The following is a 21,400-nucleotide window of genomic DNA, read 5'->3' on the forward strand; positions in this document are numbered from 1 at the left end:
GTATTAGAGATTTGTTAAGTTTAGCCTGGATACCTGTCTTCATCAAATGTAATGAAAGTTGAATTTTGTACATGATACATGAAACGTTTTAATTTAAAGTTTTACATTTTCTTTCATATTTTAATAAATACGGCCGGGGGGTCGTGAGACCCCCTGCCTTCCAAAATTTCAAACTGTGTCTGTCTCCTACCATTGGGATTGGTGGTGGAAGGGGTGGCGGGCATCCCGGACCATATGGAAAGGGGAGACCACTCAGTCACCCCGAACGTATAGCTGGGTGCCCCGATCCCCCGGGAAACCTTTGCGGGCGGGGGCGTGTCCCGGCCGGTATGCCCATAGCGGCGTGGCCGGAGCACGCCCCCGCCGCCTAAAAGGGTTGTCCTAACACCCGCCCGGAAGTCCGTGCACCTCTGGGCGGCATGGGGACGCTGCCCCGCCTTCCCGCTGCAAGATAAAAGGCGCGGGAATCCAGGCAAGCGTCCTCTTGTTCCTGCGCTCTGAAAGCTGCACCACTCGTCACTCGTGAGCCCTCAAGGGAACAAGCTGAAGTTTTTTGACCCACCCACCAGCCCCTGTTGCAGAAGTTTGGGAGTAAACAAAGTTCTAAGTCACAATTGGATTGTAATAAGGAAGCGTCTTGTTGGAATCGTTGCTCTCATCTTAAATCGATGCCAAGAGTATGCATGCAACTGAATACTTGCCTATAGGCCTTTTCTCCTTTGTAGAAATGTATTGGAATGTATGTAATAAAGAACGTTCTCTGCTATAGGACCTTTTCTCCTTTGTAGCAATGTTTATAGTTCATTGGATATACCTAGCTGTAATTTAAGATTAAGCATAGGTTTTTTCCCCCTAGTAGGTAACTAACTGTCGTATTTATTTAGTCTGACCACCCAACTCATAGCAAAAAGAGAGTATCTGTGTTGCTAAGAAATGCTGGATATGTATTATTGTGTTATGATTGCATAACAGCAAATAAAATGTAAATGTAATGACTATACATAGTAATGTGTTCAGGTGCCAAGTTTCATGTGCAGCCAATGATTGCTGCAAACCCTGCCAGCCAGTCAGACTGGCATATAAAAGGAATTAATGATAAGCAGCTGGGCCCAAAAGTATTTTAATGCACCAAAATATAATGGCAGCAAGCCTCCCTGAAGATTACTGGGGTGTGTGATAATTATCCCATGTGCTTCCAAATCATTATGGTCTTGCATCAGCATTCTTCAATCAGGGTTGTCTTAAAATTGCCATGGGCTGGACCGGAGACCGGCATTCTGTGAATGAGTGATAAATAGCCAGTACATGTACTGAGATCCTCAAAGAAAGACTCGGACAAAGTGCTGTTCCTCTACTTTCTGATTTCCAATTAAACTATTGTAGATCCAACTTACTGAACATGAGACACCAAGTACTATTTTTTCTTTCCTTACTTCCTCTGGCCATGGGCCAGGTGGCTGAACTGAGGTTCGTGAAAGTCCTGGACACCGAAGGTGCAGTCATTTTGCGGTGGGACTTCAATAAGACTGCTGAAGACATCACAATTGAGCTTCAAGTGCGGACCATTGGATGGGTCGGGTTCGGATTGAGCCCCACAGGGGGCATGATGGGGGCAGACATTGTGATTGGTGGAGTGATGCCGAATCAAAGTACCTACTTTACAGTAAGTGCAGTGACTCTTGTGTGATGGCCCAGTTGTTTAAAGTTTAATTAAGTGGCACCAGATCTTACTGATAAATGGCACTGGATCCTCTTCATATGAACTACTGGGCTCTTGTGGAATACATCCCTTTCAACCAATGCCTGTGAAACAGGAGAATTCAGCAGTGGCATGGAGATAAAAATTGTTGCATGGCTTGCAGAACTAAGAATGATTTGTGTAGATGGTCCTTAATTAAATTATTAGATGGTCAGGTACAGATGGTTGAGAAATGATATAGGCAAAAAGCTTTCTCCATCCACAATTTTTACCAATTGGAAAAATTAGTTAGGAGATAGGTTGTTGATCTAATCACTTTGAACCGGACTTCTGCTGTGGATTGATTACTCCCTATTACAACACCAGTCCAGGGTTTACCTTACCCAGTTTGAGGCTGGTGCCTCTGTGTTATCAAAAGTGTGCATACTGTGTCAAAATCTCAATATTATACTTTAAAATTTGTATACGCGAAAACTGTGCTGGGTACACAATCTCAGTCTCATTTTTAATTTGATCCAAAAATATTTTTACAGGCACTATGCAAAATTTGTTTGTGCTACCATTTATTACAGGAGCAGCAAAATTATTAAAAATAGTTTTCCATTTCTTTACACCCCTTTTCTGTTTAACTAAGATGGCCATGTTTATAATGAAGTCTTGCGACTGTATCTGTGGACTCAATTCACTCAAACCTTTAAAGTTGAATTCATGGATAATGAGATGTCCAAAGGTCAATAATGAATAGGTTTTGTAATTTTGCATGACATGATTAGCAATTTCATGAAAATAATGATGTTTTATACTGTGTTAAAAAAAATTGGAGGCAAATTTACAGTCCGGAATGTGATACAGTGTCATAATTATATCACTATAATATTAACAATATTATTAAAGTTATTATCATTATTATTATGCTGCTGCTGAAGATTGAGGAAATATAAATTTTATGGTCAAGATTGTGTTCCCTAGTGTGTACCCCACCGACTCCATGTACCAGCTTAAAGTGCATGTAACTTCCCTCCTGTGCCAGCTACGAAGACGCAAATACATTTGCGTCCAACGTTAACATGTCCTCTTTCAGACCCACCCTAAATGGGTTGAATAGTCCGTTCCTAAGTATGCTATGCCAACGTCTTTTTATAGTGTACCTTACACGTTTTTCAGCTCTGACCAAGTAGGCCCTGAATTTCTGCCATCGAGCCATTTTTCTGGCTTCTGACTCTGAAAACCTCAGCCCAGGCTGCCTCTGTACCCGTGAACTCTGACTTACTTCCAGCGCGGCCCACCGTGCTCAGCTCAGCCTGCTGCCTGCCAAGACTGACTATAACCTTCGAGTTATCTGTTCCGCTCCTCGAAAATACATTCCTGCCTACTAGCTTCAGTAAACATCCCCCTCATCTGCAGAGCAAAGGGCCAACCTGTCTCCGTGCAAGTAATTCATAGCCTCTGTTACCATGCTCCCATGGAAGGCCCATGCCCCCACGCTTCTCATGCAGACACTCAGGCGCTTACACACGCACTCACAGTCAGTATAGAATAGCTTCTGCCCTAGAGACCTTTCCCTCCAGATAGTATGGTTCCCAAACATCAGATATCAGATATGATAGAAGTACAAGTTGATCTGACATGCCAGACTTCTGTCTCTTTCCATCAGTGTAAATGTCAAGTTTCCTGCACCCTCCAGTTTCACGTCAATCACACGTCATGCAGCTGCGCGCGCATCCAAGCTTCCGATTTCTGCTGACATTGCAACATTTCTGTTAGTACCACCCCTTCTGTGAAACCTACCTGGTGACGTTTCTAGCACACACCTCTAGTCCACGCCTAGTTCACGCCTTCTGATTACGTATTGCTAACACGTGGATGCTGTTATCTTGTCTTCTCTCAGCTGTTACGCCTACCATACGTTTTTCTATGACAATGAATTAAGTATATAAGCTATGTACTGTCAATAAAATGTAGCGTGCGCACTCTTCTATCCCTTCCTGAACCCTGTGTGGTTGCGGGAACATGATAGCCAAGTCATGACCATTCCTTTTTAAGGAATAAAACCCCTAAGAACTCTAACACCACGGACTCTGCCTCTTTCTTTCCGATTGAGTTATTATTGATTAAGTACTTACCTGCATAGAAATTATGATAGTAAATTAAATATTTATGACATTTTGGCGCCCGAATAGGGACCCCTCCCCCACCTCACGCGCCGGTTGGTGCGTTGCAAGCTCTGTCCCCTGCCATCAGTTAGAAGGAACTACGCGTACTGGCAGGATTTCCTGCATCTCCCTCTGGCCCACGGAGGTGACGAAGACTGCGATCAGTACCCAGACGAGGCGGTGAGGAGTGCGGAGGATCCCGACCAGAGCCTAGCCGAAAGAAGCAAGGTCCGAGGTGTCAAGAGGCCCACCAGTTTTCCGAAGTTTTCCGAAGTTTTCCGAAGTTTTCCGAAGTTGAGCCGAGTCCAGTCCAGTCGAGTTTTCCGAGGCCTTCCGATTTCCGTGCTTCCCGGTGAGTACCATTGCTGGGTTGTATCAAGACAGGTTTGGGTACACAAGTCCGGTCTGCACTGTTTTTAGACAGTGTATCAGTGCTGTTTAGCAGTACTTCCGTTATTTCAAGGTCTGCACTGTTTTTAGACAGTGTATCTGTGCTGTTTAGCAGTACATCAGTATAAAGGGGTAGTGATATATGTTTTAAATGTTTTTCATGTGATTAATGTCGTGGTATGAGTGTGACTGTTTTTAATGTGCATTATTGTGTGTTCTTGTATAAATAGCTGTATTCAGTATTAAGTAGGTAAGATCGAGCTTTCAGTACTAAGTAGAAACAAGATGCCGTTTTTCAACAAGTTAAAGCAGATAGGAACTAGGAAAGGGATACTGGAGGAAGAAATTCCTATTCCCCCTAGGGACACTCCAGGAAACTTCATGTACCACAAGCATGGCTTAGATGCCATATTGTATCTAGATTTATGGGCCGATTATACAAAGCATCTAGACGAGAGACACAGATGGCCAGTTACTGGAACATGGGATGCCGAGTGCATCATGAAGGTAGAGGAAGCACTATGGAAAAAGAAAGCCATACAATCGCAAAAGGACGCCATAGAGTTTTGGCGTAAGGAATCACATAAGCGTGCTGAAAAAGCACTACGTAGAGAAGACAGACTTAGAGAATCAGATAAAGCCCAAGAAAACGAATTAGTTACCGAAGGGATCCGAGTAAAAACAGAGCAAGTAGACCGTGCACGAAATAACCTCGTAAACGGTATGTATCTCGCGGCCGAGGGTTCGCCTGAGGCCATTTCAGAAATACCGAAAAATCTACCGCCACCATTAGTGCCAACTAAAGTAAATCACAGGACCACTAAAGACATATTCCTGAATTCCTATCTAGAGGATGTAGCACCCGCTTACACCAATCTGCCTGTCCGCGCCCTGCCTAACGACAGGGATGGGGGTGGTAACCCGCCCCAAGATCATATTCCGCCAGTACCACAACAGATTCCTCCACCCCCACCACTTCCCGCAGCTAAAATAGATCTACCGAAACCACGTCTACCTGACGCTACCAAAGGACAAATTCAAGTTCAGATACAGACTCCACAGAGAGATAATGCCCAAGCTTCCGCTTCAGGAGGTGCGACGGGGGGTCTTCACACCCCACCATTGACACACAGAGTAAACCTTAGGGATATGCAGAGTCCTCTCACGTTCAAGTCACCCCGTCTTGACATACTCAAAGAAAAACTTTCAGTTTGCAGATATGATCCAGTACCCGGCAAAAACGACAGAATGATGATGGCCTCACTACGGTTAAGATCTGCTACTGATTTCCTGCTGTTATTTGCAGGGATGAAGGAGCGCCTAGATAGAATATATCAGTTCATTCAGACTGGTAAAGACCCTGACAGTGTTAAGGATGCCATGGAGCATCAGAAAGTTGACATTCAAGCACAGATACTATGTTTTTTCATAAATTGCCTAATAAGAGAAAGAGACAGGCCTGGGACAGATCAGAGCGAGTTAGATGCACTAAACAAGTGGGGTCAAAATATATCTGAAGGAAAACATGATAAGGGGGCTTGCATAGCCAGTATGTACAAGAAAATAAGAAAAGCAGTGATAGAAATGCACGAAAAAGAGAAAGAAAGGGCCTCCTCCGAGGAGGAGGAAGAACTCGAAGAATCAGAAAAAACTACAGATACTATAGCGTATGTAGGTAGGGGAACTTACCTTAGGAAAGGTATCCGTCCAGAGAGCAAGAAAGTTTTCCTCTCTGCCTTAACCAATCCGAATTCTTCTGAACACCAGTTCCAGGAGACTGATAAAAGACTCCGAGACCGAGTGGGGTACCACATACTGAATTCAATGGATGAACAGGAATTAGCCCGGTCAGCCATATTATGGGCTGAAAATCCGGATATGTATAATGATGACACCGTAGCACAGACATTCCTGAACCTCTCCCCAGACGAGCAGAAATTAGCAGGTGTATACATGATGCAGCACCTCCTCACGAAATACAGAAATAAACATTCCGATCCAGGTCCCTTACACGAAACTCTAGAAGCACTACTCATGGATAGATGGAGAGGTCTAAGTACCAAGTTAATACAAATAATTCTAGAACAACGACATAGATATGACACTTTTGTAAGCTCTGAATATGTTCCCGCTCCACCCCCAGAAAGAAAAATGTATCGTATGGAAGGCCTGAGTGGCATTGAAAGTCAGAACCCCTTACGAGAAGTACACCCAGTTATGGGTGAGGATCATCTCTTGAAACGCGTGTATGTACACACGCCACTGACTAAGTTAGAACTGTTAGAAATGAAGAAACTAGTACCGAGCCATGATAAAGACCCTGCAGGTTTCCACAGAGAGCTTAAAGACATGTTACTGATGGGGGATTACACATATGAAGATATCATGAAAATGTTAAAGGTACTGCTGCCTACGGGCATATACGAGAAACTCAAGGAAAAGGAATGGGAGGTAGGAGACAAAAAGATTGTATGGGCAGAAATAGAAGACGAAGAGAGCAAGCGTGTCCCAGGGGTAGGCCTCGGGGACAAAACTAAAGCATTACCAGGTTTAATAGTACAGGTTCTGCCAAGATTACTAGCAACTAGAAAAGAAGACTGGGATGCAATCTCAGCATGTAAACAGAAACCCGACGAAGATACTAGTGACTTTTATTCAAGATTCGAGAAATGTTTTATTATTAATAGTGGTCTTAAACCAAGTAGCGAATCGTACCCGCATCTTTTTGTATCAAAGCTAGTCGAGAATTCCCTGTTAGCAGTTAAAAACCGTGTATACAAGGTCGAGAGTACATGGCAAGCAAATACGCCATCACAGATGTTACAAATGTTACAATACCATCAGAATAGAATTAGAGAAGAACAAGATCAGGAACAGAAACGTATGAAAGACACAAAAATGAAAATGTTAGTAGCCCAGTCGGTACATACCGACGGAAATAGGAAAGGTACGAATCAGACAAATCATTCCGCAGGTCCTGTTAAAGGGACGTGCAATTATTGCAAGCAGCCAGGTCACTACGTACATGAATGCCCAGTTCTGAAACACAATATAGCAACAGGTAAAACCAAAGAGAGACCGCATCCACCAAGACAAGATCAGGTCCAGCAACAGACTCCACAGAATGTACAGACCTCACAGAACACACAGCCTATGCATGCTTCATCCCATACAGCACAGACAGTAGCGGTATCTCAGCCACAGCCTCTTGCCGCGACTCAGCAAGTTTCCCAACAAATGTACCAGTATGCCCAATCTGCTTACCCCGATTACCAGCGATACACATGAAACAGCCTAGAGAGGGAATTTGGCTTGCCTCTTATTGAAATTCCTGTAGATCAAGAAGGCCCTTATGTACACAGTCAAGTATTGGGAAAAGATAGAAAGTTCTTAATTGACACAGGGGCAAGCCGCACCACAATCAGTCATGACGAAGTCCCAGGGGCACCCCTCTCAGGCTCACAGAATGTTTCCCTTGGTTTTTCAGGACAGCCCATTATAAATGAAGTATCAGAACCAGTCCCCCTGGCTGTGGGTCCATTATCACGTATTACAGACTTGTTACTTACGAAATCATGTCCAGAAAATCTGTTAGGAATTAAAACATTGAAAGCTCTAGGAGCTATAATATGCTGTTCCCCGGAGGGAGTTAGACTCTTTCTGCGGGATTTCAAGGGTCATTATGTTTTGCGAGAATTCGATGTCAGATTGAAAAATGTACCAGATCACTTGTGGGCAACAGGCCCAACTGATGTAGGTTGTATGCATATCACACCATACCGTGTTACACTCAAGACAGGAGTTGTTCTACCACGAATCAGACAATACAAGTTACCACCCGATGCTGTAGTGGCTTTACTGAAAATCATTGAAGAGCTCATTGCCCAAGGAGTGGTCGTAGAGACCGACTCCAATATCTGTAATTCACCCATCATTCCAATTCTTAAACGTACTGATCCCAATGCACCGCCAGTATATCGGCTGGTGATTGATCTTCGAGAGCTGAATAAATGTATTGTACCACAGTACCCTGTGGTCCCCGATATCTCTTCTCTATTGACTGCTATTGATTCAGAAGCGACGTTCTTTACTGTAATTGATCTCAAGAACGCCTTCTTTAGTGTACCGATTGATCCAGAGAGCCAATACCTCTTCGGTTTCAGTTTAAATGGACGAAGTTTCAAATTTTCCCGCGCACCTCAAGGATTCACAGAAAGCCCCAGCATCTATAGTCAAGCACTGAAAAGACAACTAGATTGTATTCAAATGCCAGTTAACACCGCTTTACTGCAATACGTCGATGATCTGCTGATCACCTGCACGAAGTGAGCCCGAATGTGAACAAGCATCACTGACAGTTTTACATTTTCTTGCAGACAAGGGACACAAGGTGTCTCCTTCGAAGCTACAATTCTGTGGTCAGCAAGTTGTGTACTTGGGTCACTTGCTGTCCAAAGTGGGGAGACAGCTCACTCCCGATCGCATTCAGTTAATTGTAAATATGGCACGACCCCAGACACAAAAGGAAGTGCGGGCCTTCATAGGCCTCACCTCGTACTGCAGACAATGGATTCCCCAGTATGCATTTCTAGCTAAACCACTCATCCAGTTAACGACACAGGAGGCAGCGACTTCGATTGTCCTCCCTTGGACTCAGGAACATACACAAGCCTTTGAGGAACTAAAGAAAGTATTATGTCAAGCACCAGTTTTAGCAACACCATGTTACAGCAAGCCGTTTACACTTTTTGTTACAGAACGTGATGGTACAGCATTGTCTGTCCTCACCCAAGATCAAGCAGGTTCATATAAGCCTTGCGCTTATTTTTCAAGTACATTGGATTCAGTAGCCCAGGCACTCCCTGCGTGCTTAAAGTCTGTAGCAGCAACAGCATTAGCAATCAGACAGAGTGATTCAATTGTCCTAGGGCATCAGTTAACAGTACAAGTTCCACATTCTGTAGAGGTTCTTTTAAACAGAACCCAGACTCAACACTTGACTATAGCACGACTGACAGGTTATGAATTGACGCTATTCCAGCCACACATAGAAATCAGACGTTGCAGCATTCTGAACCCCGCAACACTGTTACCTACAATAATGACAGATCCAGCCCCGCATGATTGTATAGAGATCATTAATGCAGTAACAAAGCCCCGACGAGACTTAACAGATGTTCCACTGACAAATCCAGACCTGACACTTTATGTGGATGGTTCATGTATGAGAACAAGTACAGGAGAATTAGTGGCCGCGTATGCAGTGACCACTGAAACCGAAGTTAAAGAAACACATCGTATTGACACACTGTCCGCTCAAGCGGCAGAGCTTATTGCTCTGACCCGAGCCTGTATTCTAGCCAAAAACAGAAATGTTAACATATACACTGATTCCCGTTATGCGTTCGGAGTTGTACACGACTTCGGCATGTTATGGCAAGAACGAGGTTTTCTGACCTCTCATGGTGCCAAGATCCAACATGGTCCCCTCATTCAAGCACTGTTAGAAGCAATACATCTGCCTTCAGGCATATCCGTCATGAAGTGTAAAGCACATACTAAAGTTACAGATTCTGTTTCCCAGGGTAACGACCTGGCAGACCAGACAGCAAAACATACAGCATTGACTCACACTCAGACAACTGACATGACAAAGACAATAGGACCGACAAATTGTATGACAGTCAGGGATCCCACACTAGATGTAATCGATATTCAGGCACATGCTACTCCAGATGAAATAAAGAAATGGACTGAACTAGGAGGGATTCAAACAGAACAAGGTTGGATGACGAAGGGAAAATCTACATGGTTTCTCCCTGATTCTATGGTTCAAGTCATGGTTAATACAGCACATAGTCCAGCACACCTAGGAGAAAAAGCAATGCTAGACAGTTTACAAAATCTTTGGAGCAATAAACACTTACGAGCAGCAGCAAAACAGAAAGTGCGTACTTGCATGATCTGTTGTCAGTTCAATCCAGGTAAAAGCGTCCCTGTAGAGCAAGGTGGATTTCATCCTCCCGATCACCCTTTTGAAGTCCTCCAGATGGATTATATCCAGATGGACCGTTGTCGAGGATTCAAATATGTCCTCGTAATTGTTTGTGCACTGTCCCGTTGGACCGAAGCATACCCAGTCCCAGATTATACTGCTCCGACCACTGCCAGGCAGCTGGTTCGTGAATTCTTCCCACGGTACGGCTTGCCTCGTGTCGTATACTCAGATAACGGTCAGCCATTCTCATCTGAATTAATGAAGCAGGTTTCCCTATTGCTAGGATACCAGTGGAGATTCCATTGTGTCCGACATCCTGAAGCCGCAGGCCTTGTAGAAAGGCATAACCAGACATTAAAGACACGCCTTGCAAAAATATGTAAAGAGAAAGGGGTCGACTGGATAGTCGCCCTGCCCGTGGCACTATTCTACATGAGGATGGTTGCCCACTCGAGATCAGGACTATCCCCGTACGAAGTGGTCTTTGGTAGACCACCGAATATGTGGGGGACGCCCATTCCGAAGAAGATCACTGATGTTGATTGTAATATGTTGACAGATTACCTTGCCTCCTTGATGTCTGCACTCCAATCATGTCGTTCACAGGTTGCTGCAGCTTTCCCCGACAACACTGATGTAAAGCCACATGATGTCCGTCCTGGCGACACAGTTTTAGTACGGAACTTCGACAGGAAGAGTCCGCTGGAGCCCCGCTGGAAGGAGCCAAAGATCGTCCTTCTTACAACGAGGACCGCAGTGAAACTGGAAGGCAGAAAGGGGTGGGTCCACACGAGCCATATCAAAAAATACAATGAACTGAAACCAGATCCAGGCTCGTCCACCCCCACCAAAGACTGTATCAAAACTAGTGACTTTAAAACTTCCGAACGAGAGAAAACTCCCCAAGAGGAATACAGACTTAAGCTCCGATCTAGCAAGTCAGACAGTTTAATTGTTTAAGTCCTCCCCTAGGTGAATCGGTTAAATAGTTTCTGACATGTATCCCCTAGATCGAGATAGAGAGAGAGAATTAAAGAAACGTACATATTGTAAATCACTACGTAGTCACTGTATGGTGACATTATTAATTATGTTTTTTCTAAGTGTTCTGATAATTATTGCGAGCATACTGCTCCCCATCTATTATCCTATTTTCAAGCGTGAACAATCTGCTTATAATGTTTCTGCTGAACATTCCTTTAGTAAACTACCTCCACACGAACTTTCTTACAGACTTGCGCTGCACAACAACACATTCATTAGTATGTTACATCATTCCCATCAGACTAACAATGCTACAAACTGCTGGATATGTGGCCGACTCCCTCCCTACCAGAAATACAAGGGAGCTCTGCCCCTCTTTCCGTACCCGTTTACTCACAACGGTTCCTGTGGTGCCTGGTTTAGAATAATAAATACCGTAGATCCTGATATTGCTGTTTTCAAAGGGAGCTGGGTTTGGGGAAACTTGAACCTAGTTCTGCTTAATGCCTGTTATCCTGACAAGAAGGGACTCCCCATTAGAATAGGAACTGATCTAGAAAACGAAGTTTATGGATTAGGTAATTACACAATTAACCTTATGATCCTTACTGTTGAATCCGAACCTGCTCCAGTTCTGCCCGCTATGTCAGTACTACCAGTCACTGGTGAATTATGTGTCAGCAAGAAAGGTTCAGTACACTTAGGCCATAGTAAATGTACTATTGTGGTCGAATTCAGTGATCAAGGCAAGTCTTCTTTTAGAGCTACCCGTCATTCCTATTTTGTTTGTGGTCATACCGCATACATACGCTTACCTCCAGATTGGGATGGTACCTGTTACATTGCATTCCTTCTGCCACCTGTTTTTCTAGCTCCTCCTGATTATCACAGAAATACAAATCTAGCCAAGAATAGACTCAGAAGAGATCTCTCACTTGTCGACTATACAGAAACAGCATGGGAACAATACACCGATTTTAATAAAGGATTCTTTTTCTTCCTGGGTCCCGTCCAAAATAGTAAACTAATACGCAGATTAACTAGAACACTTGAAGCAGTAGTGAATGAAACTGCCTCCGCCTTAGGTAACTTAACAGAAGAGCAGTCCGCCATGCGGGTTGTTGTTCTTCAGAATCGTCTTGTGATTGACGTCATCTTGGCAGATAGAGGTGGAGCCTGTAAGGTCATCGGGTCAAGTTGCTGTATTTTCATTCCACAAAACGCACCATCTGTATATCAAGCTATTACACGTCTTCATAAAATTGCAAATCTGATACATCAGAATCCAGGCACCTGGACTTGGTCCGGTTGGTTCTGGACAACGTTAACCGCTTGGGGATGGAAGATCCTATCCTTCCTAGGCATTGGCCTAGTCCTAGTATTCAGTTGCTGCCTGTGCCTACAGTGTGGGCCAGCGATTTGTGGACTGTGTGCCACATCGTGCATTGAACATTCCAGTTTCCTCTCAAAACGTGAAAGAAAGAAAGAAGAACAAATGATGTTACAAGAACAAACTGATCGATTCATGAGGATCGATATATCATGAAGGGTCCGTAGGGAACAAGGAGGGAATGAGGAAATATAAATTTTATGGTCAAGATTGTGTTCCCTAGCGTGTACCCCACCGACTCCATGTACCAGCTTAAAGTGCATGTAACTTCCCTCCTGTGCCAGCTACGAAGACGCAAATACATTTGCGTCCAACGTTAACATGTCCTCTTTCAGACCCACCCTAAATGGGTTGAATAGTCCGTTCCTAAGTATGCTATGCCAACGTCTTTTTATAGTGTACCTTACACGTTTTTCAGCTCTGACCAAGTAGGCCCTGAATTTCTGCCATCGAGCCATTTTTCTGGCTTCTGACTCTGAAAACCTCAGCCCAGGCTGCCTCTGTACCCGTGAACTCTGACTTACTTCCAGCGCGGCCCACCGTGCTCAGCTCAGCCTGCTGCCTGCCAAGACTGACTATAACCTTCGAGTTATCTGTTCCGCTCCTCGAAAATACATTCCTGCCTACTAGCTTCAGTAAACATCCCCCTCATCTGCAGAGCAAAGGGCCAACCTGTCTCCGTGCAAGTAATTCATAGCCTCTGCTACCATGCTCCCATGGAAGGCCCATGCCCCCACGCTTCTCATGCAGACACTCAGGCGCTTACACACGCACTCACAGTCAGTATAGAATAGCTTCTGCCCTAGAGACCTTTCCCTCCAGATAGTATGGTTCCCAAACATCAGATATCAGATATGATAGAAGTACAAGTTGATCTGACATGCCAGACTTCTGTCTCTTTCCATCAGTGTAAATGTCAAGTTTCCTGCACCCTCCAGTTTCACGTCAATCACACGTCATGCAGCTGCGCGCGCATCCAAGCTTCCGATTTCTGCTGACATTGCAACATTTCTGTTAGTACCACCCCTTCTGTGACACCTACCTGGTGACGTTTCTAGCACACACCTCTAGTCCACGCCTAGTTCACGCCTTCTGATTACGTATTGCTAACACGTGGATGCTGTTATCTTGTCTTCTCTCAGCTGTTACGCCTACCATACGTTTTTCTATGACAATGAATTAAGTATATAAGCTATGTACTGTCAATAAAATGTAGCGTGCGCACTCTTCTATCCCTTCCTGAACCCTGTGTGGTTGCGGGAACATGATAGCCAAGTCATGACCATTCCTTTTTAAGGAATAAAACCCCTAAGAACTCTAACACCACGGACTCTGCCTCTTTCTTTCCGATTGAGTTATTATTGATTAAGTACTTACCTGCATAGAAATTATGATAGTAAATTAAATATTTACGACAAGATGATGGTGCTGATCAGCATTGTTTTTATTATTATGATCATTAATATTATTGTTATTGTTATTGTGAGAAGTTGGCCTGATATATGATGTTCACTAGTTCTAGTGACCACCTTGTATCAGTCCAAACAATCCTTATGATGATTGGTTGTAAGTCAACCTTATAGACCAGCTATCCTAGGGGTAGCATGGACAAAGCAGTCTTAGGCTAAACTCTGTAAAGGCATGTGAAGCAAGCTGTTTTAGCATATATACTCTCCTTGAATACTAAATGAAAGGACACCACTCAGATATATATTGAAAATATATATATATATATTTATTTATTACAGGTATCCCCTATATTCTTTATGAGCACAGAAGCAAATGCGTTAAAACAAAACACTGTTTAAATATACAAAAGTTGCCCAACATGGATAGGCCCTGGTGGCCGCTCAAACCATATACTAAAATAGTGGTATAAGAACCATGTATCTAACAGGGAGAAGGCCTAGGCATTGAGAATCACAGGAACTGCAAGAAGCTAACAAGAGTTAGTGACCAGGAGGCCCACGGAGTGCGTGTGCAGCGTTAGAAGTTACACGCAGGCGCCCATAGACTTTCAGTGGGTGCGTAAAAGTTACAAAGTTACTGCAAAGGGAGTCTTCCGGATGGACCAGAACCTAACAACTTGGAACCTAGACACTAGAGATGTTACTCTACACAGGAGCACCGGAGTGCCAGCGATACTTCACCCACAGGAAGCGGGTGCCTAGGTATGAAAGTGCGTTGGGTTTCGTTGTGAGGTTCAATAGAGCCGGAAGATGATGATGCTGCAGGCGGCCAGTCGAGAAGAGTTCCGGTGGATCCAAGGGTGGATCTGAAGAAGTGAAGACCTGAAAGCAGAGGGGACAATGTTCAAAGTCACTAGCCAGTGACTTCCATGAAACCAGGAGGGAACCAGGCGATGTCGGGTGCCAACAGGTGAAGAATTGAAGATTGTCTCTGCAGCCACGTGGACACGAAGAGGTCAGCGGCGTCCAGGAGGTGATCATGAGCTGTCCCACAAAGGCTCTAGCTGATGGCAGTGTTGGCTTCTTGATCGGAGCAAACAGGCCTTGGCTAATGCAAGCCACGCAGGAAACGATGCAAGCTTCTTACTCTGACCAGCAAGGTCAGAGGGGCTGCTCTTTTTCACAGGCGCAAGGGCCAGTCTGGAGCAAACAGACCAGCAGCGTAGATTTCAGATTTCGTTGCAAAGATGGCCACTAGCCAAAGGACCAGTGACCGGGATGACGCATCAGGTGGCAAATAAGCATGGGCGGAAAATCCGTTTCGCTCGCGGATTTTGCGGATTTTCGGTAAATTCGCAATCCGCGAAATTCGCGAATCTCCCGCAAAATCCGCAAATCCGCGAGCAGCGGATTTCATGGCTTGCTCGCACTGTTCGCGTGAGTTCGCGGCTTCCCAGTACAACTTCGCGCCCCGCGAATAAGCGCATAATTGCAGAAATACGATCTTAGCAAAACTGAAACTACTTACCAGGTTCAAAAGTTCAGGCTCATCATTAGTAGCCATTTCCTGTAGTGCTTCCTGAGGGGCCCCTCCAGAGTTCAGTTGCCAGTTGCAACTATTATGTGACCCTGCTCTGAACCTCAGAATAGTTACACATATGCCACAAAGGTCCTGAATTACAGCTAAGGGAGACAAGCAGGAGCCAGGCTGGAGGTTCAAATCCATTAATCAGCCCCTAATTCATTATTGTCAGTTGGGGCAGGGCAGGTGTTGTAACTAATTTTGCAACAATGAAAGCACTTAGCAAGTGCAAAAGATCACTAATCAGGAAGCACTAAGGAAGCAGGTGCCAGCTAAAAAAATATTCTGTGACACATTAATCAGCCCCAAATTAATTCAGGTCACTTGAGGCAGGGAAGGTGTGCTTGCGTTGCCACAATAATGTACACTGACTGGACAACCAGAGGGTGCTGTGATGAAACAGAGGGTGGCATGGGTGGGCCAGAGGGTGGCATGAGTAGTCAGAGAGTGGCAGTGGTGACAGAGAGTGGCAGTGATGAAGAAGAGTGTCCCAAACAGGCTGGACACGTAGAAACAACAAGTTCGCGAAACTTGCGACCCGACAGGTAAGTTCGCGTTTTGCGAAATTGTACAAAACCCTCGCGAACTGGCAGAAACCCGCGCGAACACAAAAAAAAAAAAATCCGCAAATTCGCGAGAATTCGCGGATTTTGCGGATTGCGAGTTCGCAAATCCGCAAAATTCGCGAACGCGAGATTCGCAAAATTCGCCCATGCTTAGTGGCAAAATGCACAAGGGCCCCACACAGATCGTTGAGATGCTGGAGGGCTGCTTTTTGGTGCAGACGCTGCTCGGTGGTGGTGCTTCTCAAAACCCAAAGCACAGCGTTGAGGATACCTCGGGGCTGCGCAGTCAGCTTCTCGTGGATATTCCAAGATGGCCGGCCCCACGTCTCTCTGTGCCTCCACGGGTCTCTTCTTTTCAGGGACTGTGGATCGGACTCTGAGATGTCTGGGGAACTAGGTCTTGTCGGGCTCAGGGCTCGGGCTCCGGCGGGAAGCGGTGGCAAAGCAGACGTCGAGTTGCTGGATGGTGCCTGTGTTCACAGGGTGGTCACTCTTTGGCCACAAGGGAGATTCTTTTCAGTCTTCTGTGCAGCAGAATTTCGAAGTCCAGTTTTCTTCTTAGTTGCAAGTCGAGTTCAGGATGATCTGAAGTCTTAGGACACAGCTCCTACTCTTAAACCAAATCTATGGGCCGGATCACCTGCTAGGTCCCTCCTCTGGGTGGGACCAGGAAGGGGGTGATTACACCCCCTTTCCTTTGTCCAGTTTCATGCCAGGACTGGGGCTGGAAAGCCCCAGCTCCGGTTTGAACTGGCATATGCACAGGGACACCTTGTTTGCCCCAGGCATGTCTTATTCTATTCAGCCCTCCATAACCCACTACACAAAATCCTGTCTGGGGTGGTGCAAGCACCTCCCCTGACAGGAACGCCTTTGTGCAGGCCTCCCAAGCTGGAAGGACTCCCAGCAGCAGGAGGTCAGACTTGTGTCTGTGGTGGCAGCATCCATTTTGTGATGCTGAAGCTCGTGTTTAACTTTACCCGGGTTTCAGGTTAGGTACATGTCATCTCCCTCTAGAAGGGTGGAATGCTACCCCCGTCGTCAGAATTGGCGAGGGGGTAGTGTTCCAAGTCGTATGACACGTTATTCGACATGTTTTGATAAAGCCAAACCAAAGATAGCATTCAACCGCGAGGTTCATAATACACTTAAGAGTATATGGTATGGCAATATCATGAAACAGCTAAGGGACGATGTTCAGAAAGCTGCAGACAAGCTCAGCTCATGCCAGAGCACCATCTCATATGAAACCAAGCACTCTGCCTCCAGGATTGTCGAGGCCTGCCATAGGAGTGACTTATAGGTTACCATATGTCCATATATGTTAGATATAGATATACTATATCTAAGTAAGAGGTGGTTACACCAACTTACCCCAGCTGAGTGATCAGCCAGTTGTGTCAAATAGCTACACCAGGCCAAGGGAGGCACAATACATGCTCCAGCCCCTGGTAGGCCTTGGATACACCTATGCCCTGGGTACCTAAGGTACACTGTTACAGGGGCCTATAAGGTGAACCAGTTCCAATTGGTAATGCACCTAGAGTGCATTGGCATTAATTTAGAGAGAGAACAGCAGGCGGTGGGTCTGATTAGCAGGCCCACAGCCACATTAAGTCAGAAACCAGTGAAGCAAAAGCAAAAATTTGGGGTGACCATAGGATAGCAGACCCTACTCTCCTACACAACCCCCTCCCCAAACGCAGGGACATTAGACTAACCTTGACCAGTTGTGTCTTCATGTTCTAAGTGGAAGTACCTGGAGAGACCATCTGCATTACCATGGTCAGTCCCTGGGCGGTGCTCCACTGTAAAGTCCATCCCCTGTAGGGAAATGGACCACTTGAGTAGTTTGGGGTTTTCACCCTTCATCTGATTAAGCCTTAAGAGGGGCTTATGGTCGGTCTGAATCTTGAAGTGAGTGCCAAATAAGTATGGTCTCAACTTCTTCAGGGCCCACACCACAGCAAAGGCCTCCCTCTCAATAGTTGACCAACGTTTCTCTCTCGGGGTCAGCCTTCTGCTAATAAAAGCAATGGGCTGGTCTTGACCATCTACATTAAGTTGTGAAAGCACAGCTCCCACCCCCAACTCAGGAGCATCTGTTTGGACAATAAACTCTTTGGAGTAGTCAGGACTCTTCAGGATAGGTGCAGAACACATGGCCTTCTTCAGGTCATCAAATGCCTTTTGACAGTTTACTGTCCACTGAACCTTTTTGGGCATCTTCTTGGATGTCAGATCATTAAGAGGAGTCACAATGGACCCAAAGTTCTTAACAAACTTACTGTAGTACCCAGTCAGGCCTAAGAAAGCTCTGACCAGAGTCTGGGTAGTTGGAGGGGACCAGTCCTTGATGGTGTGGATCTTACTCTCCAGTGGTTGAACTTGGCCTCCACCTACAAGGTGGCCCAAGTACACAACCTTACTCTGCCCTATCTGGCACTTAGTGGCCTTGATAGTGAGGCTTGCCTTTTGCAGAGCCTCTAGCACTTCCTTCAGGTGGACCAGGTGATCCTCCCAGGTGGAGCTGAAGACAGCAATATCATCCAGATAAGCTGCACAAAAGTCATCCAACCCAGTAAGGACTTGATTCACCAACCTTTGGAAGGTGGCAGGAGCATTCTTCAAACCAAAGGGCATCCCCACAAATTGGTAATGACCTCCTGGGGTCGAAAATGCAGTTTTGGCTTTGGATTCCTCAGCTAACCTGATTTGCCAATAACCAGCTGTCAAATCAAATGTGGTCAAATATTTGGCAGAAGCCAATTTGTTTATGAGCTCATCTGCCCTTGGAATAGGGTGTACATCTGTCCTGGTGACAGCATTGAGTCCTCTGTAATCCACACAGAACCTCATTTCTCTCTTTCCATCTTTGGGGACCAGAACCACTGGGCTAGCCCAGGGGCACTCTGAGGGTTCAATGACACCTAACTCCAACATCTTTTGCACCTCAGTCTTTATACAGTCCCTGACGTGGTCAGGTTGCATGTAAATCTTGTTTTTCACAGGAAGACTGTCACCAGTGTCCACCACATGGGTACACCAGTTAGTCTGACTGGGTGTCAAGGAGAACATATGTCTCATATGTTTAATTGTACCCGGGTTTCAGGTTAGGTACATGTCGTCTCCCTCTAGAAGGGTGAAATGCTACCCCCGTCGCCAGAATTGGCAAGGGGGTAGTATTCCAAGTCAAATGACACCTTACTCGACATATTTTTATAAAGCAAAACCAAAAATAGATTTTAACTGCGAGGTTCATAATGCACTTAAGAGTATATGGTATGGCAATATCATGAAACAGCTAAGGGACATTGTTCCGAAAGCTGCAGACAGGCTCAGCTCATGCCAGAGCACCATCTCACATGAAACCAAGCACTCTGCCTCCAGGATTGTCGAGGCCTGCCATAGAAGTGACTTATAGGTTACCATGTGTCCATATATGTTAGATATAGATATACTATATCTAAGTAAGAGGTGGTTACACCAACTTACCCCAGCTGAGTGATCAGCCAGTTGTGTCAAATAGCTAGGCCAGGCAAGGGGTGGCACAATACATGCTGCAGCCCCTGGTAGGCCTTGGATACACCTATGCCCTGGGTACCTAAGGTACACTGTTACAGGGGCCTATAAGGTGAACCAGTTCCAATTGGTAATGCACCTAGAGTGCATTGGCATTAATTTAGAGAGAACAGCAGGCTGTGGATCTGATTAGCAGGCCCACAGCCACATTAAGTCAGAAACCAGTGAAGCAAAAGCAAAAAGCTGGGGTGACCATAGGATAGCAGACCCTACTCTCCTACAGTTATTATTATTAATGTTATTATTATTAATGTTATTATTATTGTTATTATTATTAACTTTGGTGCCCCAACATTGTACAAGTTATTAAGGTGATAATTTTGGATAGTCTTTCACAAACCCAGGTTGGAAGGTATGAGTTTTTGCCATATTTATGCCTGAAACGATGAAGTTTGGGCATTTTACGTACATGTAGATAGTCACTGGGTAAGCTTCAAAAAGTTAGAACTTGGTGACCTCTATCTGTACCAAGATTCAACGTGGTTGAAATGTCTGCATTAGCTTTAGGGCAAAAAATATTGCTGATATTGAAAAAGAACTAAAATGTGAGAGTATGTGCTTGCACGTGCGCTTATGGGTCCAAATAATTTCTTCGGAGCCTGCTGACAGAGCTGCCAAATTCTGTGATTACTGAAAACTGGGTGGTCAGTCTTCATTTGATCTCATGCCTCTTTATTGATCCTCACTGCCTTCCTCGTATCATTATCTTTCATTTGCAGGAGCTTTATTATCCCAGCTGTAAGAAATCGGGTTATTTGGTGTGATGGAATTGTCACTCAAATATTAACCTCAATCCTTGCCAGGGAGAATCACAAAAGTAATTAACTTAGCAGGTGGGTTAAACTTAGAGACAATTTGCAAAGTATTTATGCAGCCCACAAACAGGAATATAGTGAACACACAACACAAGAAAAATCTCAAAACCAATTTAGTAAAATAGAGTAAATGTTGATAAATAAAATATTACCAAAAACTTGCAATATTCAATCAGTAGAACCAGAGAGATTGGTTTTCAAAGTATATAGGTAAAAATAGCCCCAAGTGGCACAAACAGCAATTTGCAGTTACTTGTTCGTGCTGAGCTGGGAAAAATGTGCAGGTTCAGGTCAACCATGATTTAGCATGGGTTGCATACAGGGACCAAGATAGTGTTTCTAAAGAGTTGTGTTCTTCAACGTCCATGTGAGGAGCATAGAACAGAGCTTTGAGCTGGAGGAAGGTGCGAAAAGTCTGTTGTCAGCATGATGAGCAGTTCACAAAGTTCCCAAAATGTCTGGATTTTCAACTTGCCACTAGTGAGGTCAGGAGTGGGACCTGGGGGGTAAGATCTGTGTATCAAAACACACACCACTAGAGGACAACAGCAGAGTTGAGGAAGGTTCAGGCTACTCAGTTGAGCAGTTGCAGAGGGGCCTCTTTATGCACATTGTGTCCCTGTAGCTGACATAGGTGGTCAGCAGACTGAAACTTGGTGTCACGCAGGATTGTCCGGGATCATGGCAAGCCAATTGCAAATCCTTCCTTCATGCAGTGGTACAGTCCTTCTGGCAGCAGAACATTCCTTCTTCTGAGTCTTCCAAGACTGTTCTTATGGTAGATTTTGAAGGTCCCATTTCCATGCCTGGTACCAGCCTTTGTGTGGGGGAA

At 45.0% G+C, this 21,400-nt stretch overlaps 1 protein-coding gene across 1 annotated transcript in view; it reads left to right on the forward strand.

Annotated features, from left to right (window-relative positions):
- Positions 1–993: 993 nt before the first annotated feature.
- LOC147700823 (putative DBH-like monooxygenase protein 2) overlaps positions 994–21,400 on the forward strand; it is a 173,375-nt gene continuing 152,968 nt past the window's right edge. The window contains exon 1 of the mRNA XM_086929743.1: positions 994–1,663. Within this exon, the coding sequence (XP_086785869.1) occupies positions 1,400–1,663 (264 nt within the window). The 5' untranslated portion in view covers positions 994–1,399. The remainder of the gene's footprint in view (positions 1,664–21,400) is intronic.

The sequence above is a fragment of the Lissotriton vulgaris genome, chromosome 7 (assembly GCF_964263255.1).
Source record: "Lissotriton vulgaris chromosome 7, aLisVul1.2, whole genome shotgun sequence".
Taxonomy (NCBI): Eukaryota; Metazoa; Chordata; class Amphibia; order Caudata; family Salamandridae; genus Lissotriton; species Lissotriton vulgaris.